Below are 22,199 nucleotides of genomic sequence, written 5' to 3' on the forward strand. Positions count from 1 at the left end.
TAGTAGGCGTCTGATGGCTGTGATTTTATTGTCCTCTTTCTAGAAGAGACCATGATATCTCTGCCAGTGTTGACCAGCAAGATGGAGTTCTGGGATCTCATTTTCCTTGGGAATTGTGTTTTCTCACTTTGATGCTGTGACATGCTTGTGTGGTTTACAAGAGGTTCCAGAATTTCTATGGACAGGGTGTGTGGGTGGCCATCTTGGAAGAGTGCCTGGGGCCAGGGGATTGAGCCTTGATTTTCCAGTCAGCATGGTCCTTATTTAAAAGTGTTTGTGTAGCACACTGGTCCTGTAGTTGCCTGTGATTGTTGTAGCTAGGTGTTAGTTCTGTTTATTTGGGAGCTTATAATGGATTATGGGATTTGGTCTGGTCTTCTGAATATATTTTCATAGCTATCCCCAGTTTTACCTGGATTGCATATTTACTGGGGTAGAGAGGGGACTTTGCAGAATATGGGAATTGGTGGGTTTGTCAATATATGTGCATAGCAAGCCCTGATTTTTACCTGGATTGTATGTTTAGGGAGGGACTTGGGGAATGATGAGAATTTGTGAGCTTGTCAATATATGTTCACAATAAGCCCTGGTTTTTTACCTGGATTGTGTGTTTACTGGGGTGGGGGAGAATTGGGGGAATTATGGGAATTGGTGGGTTTGTCAATATATTTGCATAGCAAGCCCTGATTTTTACCTGGATTGTGTGTTTACTGTGGTGGGGGGGACTTGGGAAATTATAGGAATTGGTGGGTTTGTCAATATATGTGCATAGCAAGCCCTGATTTTTACCTGGATTGTGTGTTTACTGGGGGGTGGTGGGCTTGGGGAATTATGGGAATTGGTGGGTTTGTCAATATATTTGCATAGCAAGCCCTGATTTTTACCTGGATTGTGTGTTTATTGGGGGGGGGGTGGGCTTGGGGAATTATAGGAATTGGTGGGTTTGTCAATATATGTGCATAGCAAGCCCTGATTTTTACCTGGATTATGTGTTTAGGGAGGTACTTGGGGAATTATGGGAATTTGTGAGCTTGTCAATATATATGCACAGTAAGCCCTGGTTTTAACCTGAATTGTGTGTTTACTGGGTGTGGGGGGGAATTATGGGAATTTGTGGGCTTGTCAATATACTTGCATAGAAAGCCCCGATTTTCACTTGAATTGTATGTTTGGGGGGGGGGCTTGGGAGAATTATGGGAATTTGAGGGCTTTTCAATATATTTGCATAGTGAACCCTGATTTTTACCTGGATTGTGTGTTTGGGGTGGGGGATTTGCGGAATTATGGGAATTTGTGGGCTTGTCAATATATGTGCATATTAAGCCTTGATTTTTGCTGTTTCTTTGGGAGGCTCTTGAGACTTATTTTCTACCAACATCTACATGGTTAAGTACAATTATCATGTGGGATAAATGTTACATAGGCTTTGGAAAGGTTTACGGAGATGGAAGTGGGGGTACTTGCTACTTCTTCGGCCCTCCTTGGGGCTCATAATCAAGGTGAACTACAGTGGATGATGATCATGGCTGGGACTGTTTTGATCTGGAGAACAGAACACAAAGTGGATTTGGGGCTTGGGTTACAGAATGTATTTGACTCATGTCCCATTTGACCACAACAGAGGACACAGTGGGGGATACTAGGGTCTTCTTCCCAACATTCCAGGGCACCACACCAGGCCACTATGGGTGACCACAATCTTGAAGGACAAGTCTGGGGTATAGTGGACTTCAGGTTCATTCCACATTCCAATTGGGCTTCATTGTGTTTAACATGGGGACCATGAGTGCTGATAACCACCCACCCCTTGTAATAAGTGTGCTTTATTTGTATTTTCACTGAGTGATGTTCCACATATTGAGATGTTTATCTCTTGTTTTAAGTAATTTACATGTTGATGGACTGGTCCCATTTTTTCTGATGCTTTTGCTTATTTTTAAGAATTCTTTATGTATTAATCACCCCTTTTACAGTCTTTTACCAAACTCCTTCCCCCATATTTATTATGTGATTTTCATTTTTATATAACCACCTCCCCTGACCCCTTCTGGCTTTTAGGTCTTTGCCATGCTTAGAGAGTCCTTCTATAGACCAAGATCTTAATTGGAAAACTAGCTATTTTTAAAAAGTAACTTTTATTTATTTTTTTTTTTAAATATTTATTTATTAGTTCTTGGTGGACACAACATCTTTGTTTGTATGTGGTGCTGAGGATCGAACCCGGGCCGCACGCATGCCAGGCGAGAGTGCTACCACTTGAGCCACATCCCCAGCCCCTAAAAAGTAACTTTTAAATTTAGATGTCGATAACAGATCCACATCTAATTCATTCTGGTATGCGGAGTGAGGTAGGGATCGTTTCCCCCCCAGCAGCTAGCCCACTGTATCAAAACCATTTCTTGAATAATTTCACTTCCCCCAACTGACTGGAGCACTGTTTTCATATTTCACCACATAATTTAGCCCATAACTGATTTAAAAAAACCTAACATTTTTTCGAGGGAGATCAGGTAAACAGGCACACCATGTGAGGATGATCAGAGTGTGAGTTGGCAGCAATGATCAAAATGTGATATTCCTTGACATACAGTGTCCCAAAGATTAAGTCATTACTCCCATTTTAGTAACTTGGGGCCTGTACCTCAACATGGGCTTCCAAACTCCCAATGAAAAGGCCAAGTTTAACCCTCAAACCATGGGAACTGCTTCAGATCGCAAATAACTCACAGGAGTCATTTCTTTCTTTGCTCACATTTAATTTTTATTTTGATTTTTTTAATGCTGCACAACACAATATTTATTTCATTTATTTTATTTTTTATTTCATTTGTTTCATTTATTTCTTTATTTCTGTTTGCTGCTTTTATTTTAGTTACTGAAAAGAGAGAGGGAACTTTTGTGGCCTTTTTTTCTTTTTCTTTTTCTGTAGGCCGCCTTAAGCTTTCTAAATTTGGAACATCTAAGCAAGCTGAAGGGAAAAGGGGGTTTCGCAAAATCACTCGGGGAAAGGAAAGGTTGCTTTGTTAATCATGCCCTATGGTGGGTGATTAACTGCTTGTACAATTACGTTTCACTTTTAATTAATTGTGCTTAAGGCTTTAATTAAATTTGGGGGTTCCCTCTTTAGAGCAGCTCGTACTGACGAAGATGCATGCGCTGGATGATGTCGCGGCAGTCGTTGAACACACGGCGGATGTTCTCAGTGTCCACAGCGCAGGTGAAGTGAGGATAGCAGTAGTGGCGCCCATCTCCACTAGCAGTGCTGATTCTCTGTGGGCACAAGTGCAAGGTCCAGTCAGTAACCCTCTCCAGGAAACTACACTGCCAACCCAAGGACAAGTATGACAAGTATGGACCAGCTGCCCGTGTTACAAGAAACCAAAATGCGATGAAGGGGTTTGAACACCCAGAATGGATGCTGGTTGGGAATTATAGAAAAGAAATGGAAGAACTGGATGGTTTAATCCCTACGTTTGGAATTAAAAAGTTTATATCTGTAGAAAAGAGTGAAGACTATAGAAAGCTCTACTCACCAGAAACTCATCTCGAATGAAGTACTTGGCCCGGGTCACGCGTGGGTCCTCTCCGGGCTCGGGAGTAGCTATAAAGAATGGAGATATTTTATTAACTAAAGTAATAAAAAGATAAGAGCACAACTAGGGTATTAACACCACTCTAGCCCCTTAACTTCTCAGCACTCTTGATTTCTCCACCCAGATAGGCTTTTATGCCTTGAGTGTGCCCACATCAAACACGGAAGACACACGTACCATCCTCAGGAGTAGTGTAGCGAGCAAATTCTGGAAAGTAGTCCTCAATCTTCGATTTTCCAGCAAGGACTTTCTCAGCGAGCAGATCTTGCTTGTTGAGGAACAGAATCACAGAGATGGTGCGCAGCCATCTAACAGAGAGAAGGGTAAGTTTAATGCTGGGACAGTGCAAATCAGGGTTTGAGAGCAGCCCGGGAGCTCCAGGGCAAGCAGGGTACTTGTCCCAGCACATACCTGTTGTTCCAGATGCTCTTGAAGAGGTTCAGAGCCTCCTGCAGGCGGTTGGTCTGGTTGTCCTCCCGAATGACCATGTTGTAGCTGCTGCTGGCCACCACGAAGATAATGGCAGTCACATCTTCAAAGAGAGAAAGAGCAGTGAGAGTTAGAAGCAGAAATGACCCCTAATAATTACAAAAGCACGTGCTCTTGGAGTGCAGTGCCCACCACGGCCATCCATACCATTGAAGCACTGGATCCACTTGCGGCGTTCATCCCGCTGGCCGCCCACATCGAACATGCTGGTGGAGATAAAGGACATCTGGTTATTTCTTCCCAAAGAGACACCACTCAACTGCCAGAGGGCATGTCAAGAAACCACTGTCTCCATTTGGTATAAAGAGGAAAATCCACTCACTGGAAGTTGACTTTGTCCACCTGGAACTTGGTCTCAAAGATTCCAGAGGTCAGGACGCGGCAGCGAAGCAGGTCCTAAAACAAAGCACGGGTCAATGGATCTCACCAACTCAACAGAAATAATGATTGTCAATCTGGAGTAAAAATCTTGAGTAGCCTGAGATGTGGGCTCCAAATCTTCTGACTGAAAAAGCTTACATACCTGGTCACTCGGCACATAGTCGGCCTGCTTGATGACATCAATCTTGTCCAGAAAGCTTAGAGGAAAAGAGAAGATACATGGTGATGTTAAGGGAGCTCACACCAACTGGCCCACTGTCTGTGTCCTCCACAAACCCTGGCTAAATGAAACAAATTGTCCCTAAGAGATGATAGGCAGCCCAGGACAGTAGTGGGGGCTTTGTTCTTGCTTCTAGCTTTTGTCAATCAGCAGGGCAAGGACCCCAAATGAGGCCTATCAGATGCTATAACTTTTCATAAGACTAGCCAAAACATTTTTTTCATTTTCAAATTGTTTGGCACTGGCTAAAATGGCAAATTGTCTGAAAATTGTATACTTCCATATGCCATTCAGCTTTTTAAAAAATGTAATGTATGTGAAGTGGCATACTTAGAGCAGCAAGGACCTTCCCCTCAAGGGCAAAGGAGATTGTTACTCAGAATCTGTCCTTCCTTTTTACTTTTAAGAATCTCATTGATTAACGAGAACAAAAGCCACTGGCACAAAGGGGCCCTTCTTGCCCTCGCTGTGCTGAACAGGAAGCAAACACAAAGTTCCCTTCCGATCTGTGATGTCCATGATATGCAACACTCCAGATACTGAACTTTTAGTTTAAAAAGGTATCTTGCCTGTGTTGCTTGACTGGACACATGTTTAGGGAAGTTAAATTTTCCAAAATTGGGGTAATTTAATTAATACGGAAAATTGATGTTGGAACCAGTTTGGGTTTTCTTTTTGGGGGGAGTGGAGGTGGGAACTGTTTTAAAGTGGGCTAATCAGAAAAGAATCAGGAAGGGAAAAAAGACTATTTAAAGAAAACCCCTAAGTTTTTCCCCTCCTCTTTCCCCTTCCTTTTTACCAGTTTGGAGTTAGTCTGGCTGGGAGGATATACTAACTTGCCCAATCAATCTTATATTACAGCAGGGTCCAGAAATAGCTCCCCAGCCACCCTGGCCTCCAGCATATTGCCATGGCAACAGAACCACAGTTCTAAAAATAGATCCTCAGCACCAAATCTTGTGAGAAGACATCTGGAGTGTGGCCAGCCAAACTCCAGCTCAACAAACAAAAATAGGCAGCTTAAGAATTGGGCACCGCACCAGGGCCTCCGCTCCAACATGCAGGCGGTTAAACCAGAAGCACACTGGTCACTACTCTTCAAATCATCCCCTTAAGGGAGGATGTTTAAAAAGTTGAGTGATGTTGTTCTCTTTTTCTTAAAAAAAAAATTCCCATAATCTGAGCAAATGGTGCCATTTTCAGATAAAGTTTCAGGAGTAATGTTGCATTGTAAAAAAAAACAGAAGCCGAAAACTTTTTTAAGTGATGTGACCCAAAACAAACAACCTGGCTAAACTGCTGTTAATTAATGAAATTGTTACATGGCCCCTGCCCCCAGTATTCACAACTGGGATGCCTAAACCCTCCTAATCTGGTACCTGTACTTAACTCCTGACTTGGATCCAAAATACAAATCACAAACAATTCCAGGATTTCCATTTGTTTTGTGTTACTATAATTAGTGCTTCCAGCTTTTAGTTCAAACTTTTGAGAAAATCAGGCACTTTGTTAAAGGAGGAGTGGGGGCTGGGAGCTGTGAGGACTGGCCATGATGGACCGTTTTTCTGTTCCTTGAAAGAATATCTCTCTTAAAAAAAAAAAAAAAAAAGATTTTTTTTTTTTTTTTAAATGACCTGGACCACCATATGCTTCCTATGCATGCACAGGATGAAGAAGGTCGTAAAGCATTTAAAAGGCAGCTTTCCAGATGTACGGCATTAAAGGTGCTGGGAACAGCAGGAACAGCCAGGCAGTTAGCCACTGCCAAGAAGCAGAGGCCTGTTTTTGTCTCTTCTGTTCTTTCTTATGTTTTTAAATTGTAGTAATAAAATATAACATTTTTACATTATCCAACACATGATAGCTGCCCTATTTCCCTAAATGCTTAGAGGTCATTTCAATTAATTACTTCAAGCTAATTAATTATGAGCACCATTTTATATAAGTAATTATCATTTTGCTCTAACAGGTATTAATTGTTGATATGAAATAGTGCCACTACTGCACTAAAAATTGCAATTAAGTGCTTTGTGAAACAAATGATTCAGACTAGAACTTTCTAACTGCTAGTGAAAAATTGGTTGGCTTCTATGAAAAGAATCATGGGAGTTTCAGGTTTTTACAGTTTTTTTTTCATTGTTTCCTATTTTATGTGTGGATCCCAGAAACTAAGAAAGGGGCTCCTTACTACTGGGCGCAGTCAATCAGCTGGTACTCGTTGGAGCGCTCATAGCAGGCACGCACTCCCTCATCCTCCCACAGAGCCTTGGCATGCTCGTAGAATTCCTGAAAGTGAACCCAAGAAAGCATGTTTAGAGGAAGCTGTGAGTGTGCACCAAGAACACTGTTATTCAAACTCTTGAGGCCATAGTTCACTGTGACCCACGCTTGCCTATATGTGGGCAAGCCCATATAATGACTTAATGCTCATCAAGAACTTTAATTTAGCACGTTTAACATATTCAGAAGTCCGCATAGTTAATTCCTGTTCTCCTCTGGTGGTGAATTACTGATCTTAATAAATGTGAAAGGTAACACGGTTCAAAGCGAGACTGTCTCCCTGGGCAGTTTACCTATGCATCCCACAGTATCTAAGGACATGTCTAGATTAACTCGACAATTAATATTTGTCATCTTCAGCACAGTTTTGTTGGTCCTAATATGTAGACAAGGGAATAATTAAGCCTGTCATAGCTCAGGACTATTTCCCTCATAAAAATTCACAATCTAATAAGTAAGAATTGAGGCATCAAAGGTGGCGTTCATTTGTGGGGTGGACAAGCCAGGATTGACAAGGGGCGATAAAATTTTGCTCATCCACCTTGAACAAAAGTCTAATGTTTTTTTCTTTTTCCAGCATTAAGGATATGTTTGTGATTTACTTCCTATGTGTGTGGCCATACTCCAGGCTGGGTATGGGGCCTGTCCCTGATGTTCTTATAGGATCAAGTTACTGCACAGGTGAGTGGAGGCAAGGGCTACCAGGCAGGGGTGTGGCTTACAGGTGGGAAGTCAAAGTCAGGCACGTTCATCACGCTCAGAATGTAGTCCACTCTGAACTGGTTCTCAGGGTTGGCCAGCTCCACAGGGGGCACCAGGTTGCTCATGGCAGCCACGATGGTCTGAAAATGATTGAGTAAAGCAGTCAGGGGCACAGAACTGCATGTGTGTGGGGGGGTACTAAAGAGAGCAAGGGGGTACTAAAGAGAGAAGGGAGCTACACGTACTTCAATGGCCTCCTTCAGGTTGTTTTTGATGTCCTGCACCTTGGTGGCCTTCTCACTACAGTGGGATTAAAAAGAAAAGAAAATCATATTGCATCCCGCTGACCAGGGGTCACCTTAATCAAGATACTCCAACTAAAAAGCATAGTATTCTGTTCTTCAAGGAGTTGTGGGTTCAGATCTGTGCAGATTGGAGGCACCCAAGTAAATCATAGCGTCCCAAACGTGCCCCAAGGACACACTGGATGGGAGTGATTGGCAAGTCAGCACCTATAGAGATCACCATCAGCTGTACCAGAGGTTGCAGGGGTTATCTGCTATTCCAGATTTGGCTCCGTGGGTTTGCAGCCCCCACACCACACACCACCACTTCCTAAAAGGCTCCTCCTACTTGGCCCTTATCAGCATTCTTCGTGGGGGTTGTAGGGTGTACAGGTCATCATGGGGTTTGACTTGGTATTCTCTGGGTTGCTACTGACAACCAGCAAATGCTAGGGGTGGTGTTAATAATCATTAATTACAGATTCCAGGGCTCTGCAGTCCTACTTATTTATTTGCAGCCCTGTTATTTATTTAAACAGTTACATGTCTGTCATAGGGAGATGTTATTTTGGGTACTGCAGCTAACAATACTTCTAAGTTTATAATGTTGTGCACACTGGTCCGCCAAGGTTATCAGGAAAGGAAGACCTCCCCCTCCCCAAGTCCTAATAATGGTGGTAGGGGGTCTATGCCAGTTCCTGACATGCAGCCCATTGTGGTCTTTGTGGAACTGTCTGTATTCAGAGCCACTGGTAAAGGCCATAGTGTAAAGGTCATAACCTTTGGCTGTTGTGGTTCCCTGACAGAATGTTATTTTTTGGTACCAGATTACATTGGCCCAAATATTATATATCTTTTAGAAACTGGCCTTCAGGATAGAAGGCACAGTCAGGGGAGATGCCCAAGCGTTTGTTTTTAATTGTATTGGGGAATGATCGCAGGGGCATTGAATGACCAAGCTACAGGTCCAACCCCTTTTATTGAGACAAGTCCTTGCTAAGTTGATGAGGCAGGCCTGGAGCTTGTGGTGCTCCTGCCTCAGGTTCCCATGTCCCAACTTTTTTTAAGGGTCAACAAAGCACCTTCTGCTACGGATATGACATCTAGCCCTGCCTTGAGTGGGGGGAAGGAATCCCAATGTGTGCAGTATCCACTGGGCATTCGGCCCTGGGATGTGACACAGCGCCACATGCAGGAAGGTGCTGCAGCCTCACCCTCTAATGGGGAAACTGAGGCTGAGAGGAATCCTAGTCAGAGGCAGCAACTGGGGATAAAGCTACTTTTTCTTGCTGCTTGCAATTAAAACAATGAGATTCCCACTTTTTGAAATATTCACCTGATTGGTTCAACAGAAGTCACAGAATGGAGACAGAAGTGAAACAAATGACTCCTCCAGAGTGGGACAGAAAATTAAGGCACAGGAAATACAAAGGGGGATTGATAGCAACTGCAGCCAGGAAAGGGTCAGTGGTGCTGCAGGTGGGAGGGGGCACTCGTGGGCCTTGTGGGGGAGGGGCTGGGCAGGGTCAGAGTCACATGCATTTTAACAGGCCCTCCCCCCAGAGAAGCTGTTCTTTCCTTTTTCAATGAGATTCATTTTACTTTTTGAACAAGTATTTATATATTTGGGGGAGTGGGCCTCCATTTTGTGAATGATCTCAAAATTCACCCTTAGACTTGAGCCTCTCAGATGGGCCCTTACATACCCTTAGACCTTGCTAGCAAGGTCTGGGGTGCTGCTCTCATCAGCAGAGGGGAGCATCTTGTGGGAGGGGAGGTTAGCACCAGGAATTCGACAGGATCCACTTCGGTATGGAGAGAATCAGACCCCAGGGGTGGAAGTGGTAGCAAGGTGTGTGTTTTAGGCAGTCTTGCATAAACCTAGAAGTTGCCCCAGGCCCCTGGACTCTTAAAGCTCCCCCCACCCCACCCTCCATATTTGAAGGGAGAGTCCTGACCATTCAGTGGGGGCTGTTCTGCTTCAGATGTAGGGAATTAACGATCATTTCTGAAATTATGAATTTTCAGCGTTGGTGTTAGTCTAAAATCAGTTATTCAGACGTTAGACAGTGAAAGGACATGTGTTTGACATCCCTAATGTTCATGCTTGAATTCAGAATTTACTTAAAACTGCCGAGGACAAACCCACCCCCACTTATTAAAAACGGGCTCCCTGTCATTAGTACTAAATGCCCTAAATCTCTGGGTTGAAGGTCTCCCAACAGTAAGATGAAGTGTGTTTGGATTAAATTTCTAAATCCATATACAGCAAGAGAAAAATACTTCCAGAAATGAGATTCTTTCATTCAGTTTGATATTTTGGTCTAAGTAGTAGTATGATAATTGGAAAACTTCCAGTCTTAAAATACGGATATTTTGAGAACGTGTTCAGTATTCATCTACGTATGTGAATAGGTGTGGGAGTATATCAAGTATAAAACAGCTAAAATAGAAATCTAAAATCTAATTCGGGTGTGTGATACTAAAACATAAAATTCTTCCATTGAAGCAATTACTATGTAGATGGAGATATTACACTGGGGGCTGGCAGGTTTATCATCATTTGTACTATCACTTAATGAATTTAACATTGATTGTGAGATTTGGATAAAACTCCTTAGATGTCTCTAAACTACTTAATGGCAAAATATATGCCAATTGCTAGAATTCTAAGTGACTCAACAGTTGGGACTAGGGCTAGAAATGCTTTCAGGACGTTGATGCCCTCTCCACCCCCAATGTACAGAGATTAGTGGGGTTAATGTTATTTAACAGGTCCTGCCTACCTCCAACTAAGTGGTAGGGGAGGGGTACACTGTACTAGGTTTCATTCAGTTCTATGCCTATTTTTGTGCTTTTGTGGGGAAAGACAGACAAAAGAAGAAAGACAGAAGACAGACGCAGGATACAGGGATTGCTGAAACATGCAGAGAACTTTTATTTGACACGAATGTTAATACTTATATTTACTTGTAGAACAGTCAGAGAGAGACGTGCAGGCAAGGTATTAGTAGGGTTCAAGGATTTAGCACAACGTCTAGTACACAGTAGATTGTTCAATAATGACTTGTCATATTTCAGATGCCAACTTTTGGTACAGCAGATTATCAATCAGTTTCTATATAGGTGCCTTTCAAGTCATTCTATTACATTTTTGCCAATTAAAGATTTTTTTTTTGTTGTTTTTTTGTTTTTTGTTTTTTTTGTAGTTATCTTTAAAGGTCAGGTAGTAGGTGGGCCCCCCCCTCCCCCCAGACAACAGAATAGTATTCTTATTAGAGGTTCATAAGACCGAGCAATTCCAGCATGCAAATTGTGATAGGAAAGGCCGGGAAGAGGAGAGACTGTAGCCATCATCTAGGGATAATATATTCTAAAAGAAACAGATGAACAAACATGTGTCAGTTACTTTGTCCCCAACCCGTGTCCTTTGCCCCTCCCCGCCCTGGCCACAGAAGCTATTTCTTTGAGATGCCCTAGGCTAAGTCAATTGGACCTATATGTTCTCATGAGAAATAGCTGCTCCATCCCTGCATGCTGAGTATGCAAGCAGAGTTCGTGTGGCTCACCTAGCATGCGGAGGCTTGTGTGTGTGCATGCGCGTTGAGATGGTATGGGATGCAGAAAGCAAAATGGAAGAGATGATGGTAATGGAAAAAATGGATGCCATCATGAATATCCTTATCTACCAGCTAATGTGAAGTGCCTTGAATTAAATTTGATTGTTTTTATAAAGGCCAGTGGCTTCAAGATGATTCCTAACAATGAATTGCTGCTAAGTGCCAAGGCATTTTTCAAAATTAAGAATTGTATGGCACGGCATATTTTAATAGAGGAAAAAAAATTTTTTTCTTCTTCCAGAGATCTGAAATTTTAAAATCAGACCAACCACTGGACGGACAGAATTTAATAGATGCATTTTAAAAACAAGTAGTTGATTCAAACAGAGAACTGGGGGGAAATAAAAACCATATGGAAAAACATCAGTTCTCAAAATTCTAAACTATTGTCTAAAGCTAAAATCTATAACTTTCCCCCAGCTGGATCTAATTATACTTTAGAAATGCTGAAAAAAATTATGTTTTGCACTTCACTTGTTAAGAAGTTGTCTACATGTTATTTGCACATGTATACCAAGATGGCTGATGGCCCTTAAATGATTATTTTCTTCCCAGGTCTGTGCCCTCAGTTTCCCAGTATGATCTTCATGTTTGTTTTGTTTGTTAAAAATTTTTTTCTGTTTTTGAATGTGCCTACCCATCGCTGTTGCTCCTTGCAGCCTGCGGGTCCTCTTCGCCGCCCCTTTTAAAGAGAGATTGAAAGCTCACCTAGTCTGCAAGGCACCGCAATTTCATACAACCCACACAGCCTCTCCACATTCTTAAACAATCAGCCAAGAGCAAATGCAATAATTCGCGCGCCATCCTCCCGTTAATTCTTAGGTCGCCTTTCTGGCTAAATCTGAATGTCTACTGAGACTAAAGGCCGTAGGGGGAAGAATTCCACACCTTCGCTGCAGTATTAACAGAGCCCTCTGGAGACTCTGGTCGGATACAGGAGGGACAGATAATTATTTTCTTGTGCTTTCACTAAATGTACATGCATTAGGGAACTAAAGCAGTGATTTATCTCAGTATTCTTCTGAGAATATGGCAGCTCAGAAGGCTCTTAATTCTCCCAGGTCAGAATCTTTAGTGTTGTATCCAAACATGCAAAGGCATAGACAGTGGAGATTTTTGTCCATTATTTCCTGGTGCAAAATTAATAATCTTCCTTCATGCAGTGGGAGAAACTAGCAACTACCTATACAATGTTTATATTTATAAATAACTGTTTCTTGTAAATTGTCACCAACTTCAATTGCCTGGTTGAAAAAAGGAAAACCCACCCCACTACCACCAAAAACAAAAACTCAAAATCTTCATCTCTTCATCAACAGTAGGAATTGCTCCCTGAAGGCAAAGGCGGAAGGGCAGGATAGCTGAGCCTTCGGCGACATGTTTTATAATTGATTAGCTTAGCTCAACCAACACTAATGATTTTTTTTTTAATACTAAACAGTTAGCTTTGAGTTAAGAAATCCATATTTGATCTCTGTATTTCTGAAGGTCAAATTAATATTGTTACTCTCAAAAACATAATTGGCACAGCAGCTTGTGGACAGTTAAGGCAAATTTAATACCGCAGACTACAGCTAACAAAGTACAGGATTGGCAGGAGGGGGTGAGAACGGAAAAAAAAAAAAAAAAACAAACCCACACCAGGCAGACCACCATTTAGGGACAGAGGTCACCATTTCCTAAGGAATTCCTAGTTTAGAAAGAGCTGCATTTGTTGCAGTACAACAGTGAGGAAAAGCAAGAGAGGAAGCTTTAGCTGCACTAGGTAAAAATGAGGTACTTAGACCCCCATGAAGAACACCCCGGCATGTTACTTTCGCATGTTAAATTTAACATTATCAGGGATCCACTAAGGAGGCAAACTGGGAATGTCTCTTCCTCTTTTCGAAAAGAAAATAGAAAAGAGAAGTTCTTGTTTAGAAGCCTCGTGTGTGCTACACTGGTTCACTTGGGGGTGTGTGTGGGGGTGCCTTTCTGTAAAAAATTAAAAAATATTAGGGAAATCTGTACAATAATAAAACCTCAAGTGAATTATTTCAAGGAGACTTCTCTTCCATCCAACTCAAGCTAAGGTAAACAGTGGCTGCTGCATCTTTTAAAATGCTAGCCATGTCCAGCTTTAATCAAAATATTTATCCAGAGGGCGCATGGTGAAATTATTTTTGCTTAACTAGTCTCATGAAGAAGCACCCCCCACCACTGCAAGTTGCAGGAGGGGGGAAATTTAGGATAGACTTTTCTTTAAATTACAAATATAAGGCTTGAAGTTGGTTTTAGGGGGTTTTGTTTTTTTGTTTATTGACAGGATGGCAGTCTCCGCTGGCAGGGTTTTACTCAAGGGTGTGTCAGGAATTAATTTCAGAATTATGTGAAAGTGACTGACTTAATAGCAATAGAGATACATATTCATAATTCATGACTATTCTAAAATATAGGTAAACTTGTCCGTCCTTTCTGCATGCTACTCTTCTGAATTCAGGGTTAAAGTATAAAAAGCATCTTAAACTAAAATGACCATTTCTATGGGTGATGTCATCTTTTCCTAAGCTCTGATTATTTGATCTCACAAATTCTAGAATTTTCCATAAAGAACCGCCTTTGGCACTCTGAAAGGTTACAAAGTTCACCTCCATTTCCCAGTGCTTAATGCGTAGCAAGCAGTGGGTTTTGTTTTTTAGGGGTGCGTAAACTAACCTAAACTGCCCCCTCGACTCAATCTGAAGTGAACGCAACTGAAGGACGAACTTTCAATTGAAAGCATGTTGAGGAGAGGGAATGGGGCTGCTAACCAGCTAGTAATTGCAAACTAGTGCCTTCAGGTGCTTGTGATCTGGTGATTAACTGGCTTCACGGGAGTGAAAATGGACCCCATCTGGGGGTCTGGCAAGAAAAAACCCAAACTCCTGATTTAGTGAGTATTCCTCAGTTTGCGTTCTTCATGGAAGCAGGACCCCACACTCACGGAGTCTCTTATAAATACTGTTTCTCTTTTTAAAAAAGTCTATTCTCACTGAAGTATTGCTCATTGTTGTATATACCTCAAGACCTGGAAGGACATTTCAAAGGCAAAAATGCCCCTTGAACCAGGCGGAAGATATAGCTCCCAGCCTTTCCATCATTTGAAAACTCCCTTTCATTTCTTTAGGTGGGAGTATTGATATTTAGTAAAGGAAACAATTATTTGCCCATAATGTCAATTCAAAAGGGGACAATTAAAAAAAAATTATCAACAAGGGCGATCACTTCTTTGTTTTACATGAAGATATTATTAAAACAATGTTTTGCTAATAGTTAAAAACATCCTGGGTGGATGATGAAGCTGAAATCGGCTGGGGAGGAGGGGATCTCTGCAGTGGTCAGCACTAGCTTGACAAGGGGGCCGCGGAGGACCCGTCAGCCATGTTGGAGTCACTGCAGCAGAAGCTGCGGCAGACAACCTGGCCTCAGGGACGCCATCAAGGGCCAAGTGCCATGAACTGTCCTCTGCAACCAGGCATACTTTCCCGGGACAGAGAGGTGTCTTATATGAACACTGGTGCTTTATTTTTATTACGATTATTATTATTGCACCAAAGATTAAGGGGGGGGGAGTCCTCAAGAGCTCTTAGGATTTTCTAATATGTAAATTAGAAATAAGTGCAAATTAGGTGTCCAGCTCCAAACCTACCTATACTGCAGCCTAAAGTTAGTATAAAATGTGTCACTTGTTCTTAGTGCCCTTACACAGATTTGACACTTACTCTCCATTAAACCCATTAACATGCAGGATCCTCATTTGCTTCACAATGGTGCTTTTACCAGATTCTCCAGCGCCTAGAAAACGAAAGTAAGTCTCAGGTTAAGAAGGAGGCATCTCATACTTTGGGCAGGGAAAGGACTGCAGTTTTTTGTTTTGTTTTTCCATAGAAGCAACACAACAACAAACACAAAATAACAGACTTGCAATTTTCCTTGACATTTCGACGCAGAGAAAATGAAATAAACATCCAACTCAGTGTCTACCTGCAGTATTTCACCATTAGAACAACAAACAAGAATTAAAGGTGGTGCTGTTTTAGGTTTTTGTTTTGTTTTGTTTTTTGTTTTTGTTTGTTTCCCTCCTTTTTGGTTGTTTAAAAAATCGTGGGGTGTTGAAGGCACAGGCCAAGGAGAATGACGCAATTTTGTCATTTGAGGAGGAAAAAGAAAATTGAAGTTAAAACTGTGAAACTAAATTCTTGAAATGTGAGCACTGACTGGCAAAATGGCTCACATAAATGTATGTGAGCCACATAATTCATTGTTTGTCAGATGTTTCATGGTTAAAATACCCAGGATTTGCAAACAATGCCCAGACACTGCAGTCTCCCACATCACGTACAGATGCAGCACTGCCAGCCCGAACATGGCACAATGCAGCTGCCTTCCATGCAGGGTCCCCACCCTTGGGCTACTTAAAATCCAAACTTAAAACCACAATATTACATTTTATCCACTTATTCACCCTCCTCTCCCCCCAAAATGTTATCTTTCCAAATATAAATTCTCTTTGGATATAACCACCCTGTTGCAGAGGAAAATGGAAGACCATCAATTATCTGTCATCTTCTCCAAAAACACATTTTAATATCAAATATAGCACTTGAGACCATATTAGCATTAGGTCACCTGCAACAACAATAAAGAGTAATAAAAGGACAAGACTTTGATCATAAGGAAAAATAATGCCTAGAAACCACTGAATTTCAAAGACTCTAAGCCCTTCCCAACTAAGCAGGAAGGGACACATGCCTCCATTTTAAATCACCTTTCATTTGTTGAAAAATAGCATTTTATAGGAAAAAATGCACATTTCTATCAAGCTAGAGGAGGATTGCTGCTGCTATTATTATTATTATTATTAGGCAAATGCACACTCTCCACCAAATCCCAGGTGATAATTCTTTGCCCTCCTCCCACAGAAATCTGTGTGGTTTTTAACCCTTTTTCTTTTTAATTAATTGTTTTGCTTTAATACCCACATAGCAAAGCATTCCTCCTTTGCTTGCCTTTCCACAATGCTGTAATCAATTATCTGTAAAAGTTAAAATTCAAACGTTGATTTCAAAGTAAACACTATCTTAATGAACATAACTCTCATAAATTAAAATATAAAAAGCACTATTAGGAGATTTCATGAAGAGAATACACAATATTAATCAGGAACTCCAATGTTCTGATTTCAGAACTGCTAAAAAGTGTCAACACTTATCTTACAGGGATGAACAGATCTGTGCCTCAGTTTCCACATTTATGAAATTAGAGAATCGGGCTAAAAATTACTGTACTTTTTTTGTGGTTCTGTTAATTCACCAATTTCCATGTCATTAAATTAAGTTATAAAACCAGGATTTGGAGCATTATGTTGTTTGGGGGGGGGCATTATTTAGTGAAACCCACCATTTTAAAATACAAAATGCTGTCACTTGCCTGGGCTACAGATTTCTGTGCCAGAGGCTATTACTGAATTGTGACAAAATATAGCCATGTAGACTAGGATACCTTAGAAAGATGAGCCCACAGCAAGGTAAGGTATGCTCAGAGTTAACAGTCTCAAATTAAGTGGAGACTTTGTGAGCACTGCACCAAAGGTGTTAGAAATTTAAGGTACCATTAGCATCACACTTGACTTAAATTAGTATTCAGATAGCAAGATCCTATTCATGGGAAAGATTCTAGACTTTTCCAGTTTTATACTTTGAAATCAAATCATATGCATATTAACATTCACATAGCATAAGTCTACCTTTAGAAGTTTGAGAAGACACCTTCACATATGCACCATTTAATTACTGAAATTGCAAATGCATTAACACCAAAGAGACTTATTTTCACTTAATTAATAATTTACTGCTTTTATAAATCTGGACCCAGGAGAACAAAGGCGTGACCCATCCAAAGAGAGCAAACCAAACACCACCAGGAAAAAAAAAAAAAAAAAAGAAAGAAAAAGAAAAAAACAACAGGGCTTTTTTTACATTGTGTTTTTGATAATCAAGCTGTTTGTTGAAATGTGACCATGAACTAGGTCTTAACCTAGCCAATCCACAAATTTATTCAGATAACTAAATAACCAAGGAAGTGGAAAACTTCCATTCTAATTAACGCTTGTGTAATTCTTCTGGTCATTTCAACAATTTTTAAAATGCTCCCCCCCACCAAAGCAGCACCTTAAAGAAAAAAGGAGGAAAGGCCATCTCCTCACAGTGAAGGATCCCCCCCCGCCCCGCTCCCCCCCCCATAAGAAAAACCGCAATCAAAAAAGAGAAGAAAAACCAAACAACCAAATGTCACTTGACAAACAACTAATTAATGTCTTTTCGTCTCTCCCACCTGGGAAAAGTCTTTCCCTTAGAGCGCTCTCAATCCCCTCCCCCCTGTAAAGGACAAATTTTTTAAAACGCCATTTCCAGACCAAGAAGCCATTTACAGACAAATGTCATTTTCCAGTTTTATCTGATTTGTGAATGTCTTTTTTCCTTTATTTTTTTTGACAAAGCACTCTCAATGTGGTCAACTAACAGGAAAATGTGTGTGTGTGTTTTTTTAATGGTTTATTGCGCGGGTGGGGGGCGCTGCTGGGGGGCAGCTGCTACAATTAATTCTCTTCTTTGCTTTTCAAAAAGCCTGCAAGTCTGGAAGGGAAAAAAGGTCATACTGTAAAATGACGTGTCATTTGGCTTCATTGGGCACTTTGCGTACTATCTTTTTTTTTTTTTTTTCTTTTTTGTCTTATTTTATTTGATTCTCCTTCTCTTCCTTCCACGGCCAGGCCTGGCCCAGGACACGTCTGCTCCGCACACAGTCGGTCCTGTCCGAAACGCACCAAGTCGCGCCCAGCGGCCGACGCGCTCCCTCCTCCCCTCACCCCCCCACTCCGGCGCCACGACTCGCCCGCGCCCCCTCCCCCCCCCACTGCACCACCTTTACCGCTCTGGTCCTTTCCGAGGGGCTGATGTCACTCGCCCCCCCACTCTCCTCGGCCACTTCCCCCGCCAAAGCCTCTCTTTGGCGAGGCCCCCTCCGCCACCACGGCGCCCCCCAGCGTCACCCCCTCCTCTTCTCGCCCCTCTTTCTCCCCCTTGCCTTCTCCCAACAAATCACACACCCTACGGAGGCGGGTCCCCCTCCCTCTGCCCGCCACCCCATTTCCTGTCCCCGAAACCCTCTTTTTGTCGCAGTCTCAGGAGCCCCGTGGGCCTCCCCCTCCCCCTCACGCACCGAAGCCCCTGGCGTCGTGTAGGCCTCGCGGAAAGAGAGAGAAAGAGAAAGAGAGCAAAAGAAAGAAGGGGGGGGCGAAAGAAAGAGAGTGGACGGGCCGAGGGAGGGGGACCCGCGCCGCCACGTCCCCCAGTCCCATTTTGGGCCCCCTCCCGACCGAATCCGCGCCCGGGGGTCCCCCTTCCGGCCTCGCCCCCCACAAACAGAGCCCAAGAGTGGGCGGCGGGCCCGGGAGCGCGCGCCCGGGGCGGGGGGCGGGCTCGGCGCGCGCGGCCTGCGGGGCGCCCCTCGGGGCCCCCGGGCCGGGCCGTAGCCGGCGCCCCCCGCCCCGCCCTTACCCAGCAGCAGCAGGCGGTGCGTGGCCCGGTAGACCTGCTTGTCCTTCTGCAGCTGCTTCTCGATCTTTTTGTTGGCCTCGCGCTGCGCCTTCTCCTCGTTGCGCTGGTCCTCGGTCTTACTGTTTCCGAGGCAGCCCATGGCGGCGGCGGCTGTGGGGCGCGGCCGGGCTGCGGCGGCGGCGGGGCCGGGCGCGGGCGGCCTCACGCGGGCCGAGAGGGCCGGGGCAGCGCCGGGCGGGCGGGCCGGGCGCGGGCTCGGCTCCTCGGCGAGGAGCGCGCGGGGCGGACTGCGGGGCGCGGGCCGCGCGGACGGGCGCAAAGGGGAGGGTGGTGTCGGTCGGACCGAGGGGCGCGCGCAGCTCCCCGCCCCTCGAGCCGAAGCCGAGGGGACTGATGGCCGCCGCCGGGCCGAGGCGGACCAGAGCAGGAGCTGCGGGAGCTGCTGCCGCCGCTGCCGCCGCCGCCGCTCTTATTGCCTCGGCCCGGGCCCGCAACCGCCCCGACCCAAATGCGGCGGGCGGGGGGAGGCGGGGGGAGGAGGAGGCGACGGCGAGGGGGGTGGAAGGAGGAGGAGGAGGAGGAGGGCTGAGGAGCAGCCGCTGCAGCGGCGGCGGCAGCGGGGAGGGCGGGAGCCGGCGGAGGGAGGCGTCCCCCCCGGGTGCCCGGGAAGGGGGGTCCCTCCGCCCGCACCCAGCCCAGGACGGGACGGGCCAAGGAGCCGCCCCCCCACCCCCCTGGCGCGGGCCCAAGTTGGGCCCTGCAGAGGGGAGAGAGGGGGCGTCTCCGAGCCAGTGACGACCCCTCGCACGACGCCAACGCTCCACCCCCCGGGCAGTGTCGCCCAGAGGCCCCCGAGGCCGCTGCTCCCCCTCCTCCCGCGGGCGCCGCCGAGGGGCCGGGGTGGGCGGAAGGGGAGGGAGCGCGAGCCCGGACTTAGGAAAATTTCGAAAAGAGAGAGACACTGAGAGAGCCAGAGAGCAGGGAGTGTGGAAAAAAGCGAGGCGAGCACGAACCAAAGAACGGAGCAACCAAAAAGGAAAATGTGTTCACACACACACACACAAATACTAATAAAAATCCACACTACACAGCGATGGTGGTGTCTGGTGGCGGTGGCGGGGGGTATGGGGGTCTGACTAGATGAGCCGCTCCTCACGCCCCCGGCGCCGGGCGCCATTGCCCGAGCCGAAGGCTCCACTGGCCCCAGAGCGCCCGCGGCCTCTGCGCTTGGTGCGGCCGCCCAAGTAGGAGAAGAAGGCGCAGCCCAGGAACACTCTGAAGCAGCAGGTCGCCCCAAACACGAAGCCGCAGCCACGGCCCTGCTCTGTGCGCTTCTGCAGCAGGAAGTTGAGCACCCACGAGGGGCTGCGCACCGAGAAGACCAGGAAGACCACGAGGGGCAGGTGGGCGCTAAGTGCACCAGACTTGAGGGGCCCGGGCCGCCACACGACGCCCCCAACACGCGGCGCTGCGTAGTAGGCGTCGTCCTCGTCTCCGGAGTCAGTGTCCCACTCGGCCCAAGCCCTACTCGTGCCCCCGGCGGCGGCGCCCTCGCCGCCCCCGGCGGCGCCCTCCGCGGCGCCCTCGTCTTCGTCTGCGGCGGCGGCGCCCTCGGGGCCTCGGGCCTCCTCCTGGGCTTCTGGCACCTTCTTCTTCTTCAACATCTTCTCCAACTTCTTCCTCTCCTTCTCCTTCTTCTTCTCCTCCTTTCTCTTCTGCTCCAGCAACTTCTTCTCGATCTTCTTGCGCTCCTTGTCGGTCAGAAACTTCTCGGGGGGCGCCTCCCGCGCCTGGTTCTTCGGGGTCTTCGCGTTCTTCGGGGTCTTCTCGGTGTTCCCGCTCTTCCGCGGTGCGAGCGGCTCTGCTAGTGCCGCAGCCGCCGCCGCAGCTTCGGCAGCCACCTCGGCAGCTGCTGCGGCTGTCTTCTTCTCGCTCTCCGCCGCTCGGGCTTTGAGCTTCATGGCCATCTTCAGCATGGTGGCCGGGCCACCTCGGGGAGCCCGGCTCGCGTCTGGCCCGGGTGCCTTGCTTGCCCCCGGCCTCGGGCTGTCCGGCCCCTGTGCGCCCCGTGTCGGGGGGCTCAGCTGCGGTCTCCGCTGCGCTGTCCTGGGCCGCGGAGTGCGGCTGCACAGGCTTGGGGCTGCTAAGCTACCTACCTAAGAGTTAGCGCCAAAAAGGATGAGCAAACGAAAAAGGGGCGAGAACAAACCAAAAAGCACCCAACAACAGCGAGAAACCAAAAAGCACCAAGAAATGTCAAACAACTCAAAAAAGAAGAGTGCAAAGGCGCGATGGCACGAGTTTGCAGTTACCCTCAGGCGCTCCTGGGTTTGGCTCTTGGGCACGCCAATGGAGAAGAGAAAAAGAGAAAAGGAGAGAATTGGGGGATGCCGGGGAGGCGCGGGGCAGGGCAGCAGCGCCCGGGCGCCCCTGCCCTGTCCCAGTCCCGGTGGCTCTTGCCCGCGCCGGGCGACTCGCACTTCCTCGGGTGGCCCCAGCGCTCCCCGACTTACATGTGAGTGAGGTGCACTCACACGCAAGGCAGTGCCTGCCTGCCTGCCGGCCGCCCGCCGCCGCCCCGCGCCGGGACAGGGGTTCGCTCCAGCCGCGGTGCCGCAGCCCCGAGCCAGAGAGCTAGAGAGCTAGCGAGCGCCGCGCCGGGCCAGCCACCTGACACAGCCCGCTCCGCGGTGCCGACGCGACTGAGTGTCCCCGCCGGGGAACGGCGCTTTCTAGCCGGCCTGATGACGCCCCAGCCTCTTCAGAGGACCGACCCAAAGCAGCGGCCCCTATAAACCGAAGGGGAAGCGCGAAAAATCGGCCCACCGAGGACGCGACCAAATGTGCCGCGGGGCGGCCCAGGGGTGCAGGCCGGTGAGGGGGCGGCGCTGGTGTGCATGGGGGGCGTGCTGGGTGTGGGGTCGGGGGGCACGAGCGCCCACAAGGTGGTGGGCACCCGACCCCGCCTCCCAAACCTGCCTCCCAATTTTCGGTGAGTGGTGTAGCCCTGGGCGGCGTGCAAAGTGTGCGACGCGGCGTCGCCTGCCGCGCCT

General features: G+C 46.3%; 1 protein-coding gene across 12 annotated transcripts in view; it reads right to left on the reverse strand.

Annotated features, from left to right (window-relative positions):
* Positions 1–2,735: 2,735 nt before the first annotated feature.
* LOC114084183 (guanine nucleotide-binding protein G(s) subunit alpha) overlaps positions 2,736–22,199 on the reverse strand; it is a 49,056-nt gene continuing 29,592 nt past the window's right edge. For 3 of the 12 annotated variants that reach the window (XM_071608964.1, XM_071608962.1, XM_071608961.1), the window contains 12 exons: positions 15,310–15,382; positions 12,207–12,251; positions 7,911–7,965; positions 7,686–7,805; positions 6,872–6,969; positions 4,606–4,660; positions 4,405–4,478; positions 4,230–4,288; positions 4,005–4,125; positions 3,771–3,901; positions 3,534–3,601; positions 2,736–3,270 (listed from right to left, as the gene is read on the reverse strand). In XM_071608964.1, coding sequence (XP_071465065.1) covers positions 3,124–3,270; positions 3,534–3,601; positions 3,771–3,901; positions 4,005–4,125; positions 4,230–4,288; positions 4,405–4,478; positions 4,606–4,660; positions 6,872–6,969; positions 7,686–7,805; positions 7,911–7,965; positions 12,207–12,251; positions 15,310–15,382 — 1,046 coding nt within the window. In that variant the 3' untranslated portion in view covers positions 2,736–3,123. Of the gene's footprint in view, positions 3,271–3,533; positions 3,602–3,770; positions 3,902–4,004; positions 4,126–4,229; positions 4,289–4,404; positions 4,479–4,605; positions 4,661–6,871; positions 6,970–7,685; positions 7,806–7,910; positions 7,969–12,206; positions 12,252–15,309; positions 15,383–19,146; positions 19,365–21,659; positions 21,866–22,199 lie in introns of those variants that run through there. The other 9 variants (XM_071608969.1, XM_071608972.1, XM_071608966.1 and 6 more) reach the window with 9 other exon arrangements.

This window comes from Marmota flaviventris, chromosome 2 (genome assembly GCF_047511675.1).
Source record: "Marmota flaviventris isolate mMarFla1 chromosome 2, mMarFla1.hap1, whole genome shotgun sequence".
NCBI classification, from domain to species: Eukaryota; Metazoa; Chordata; class Mammalia; order Rodentia; family Sciuridae; genus Marmota; species Marmota flaviventris.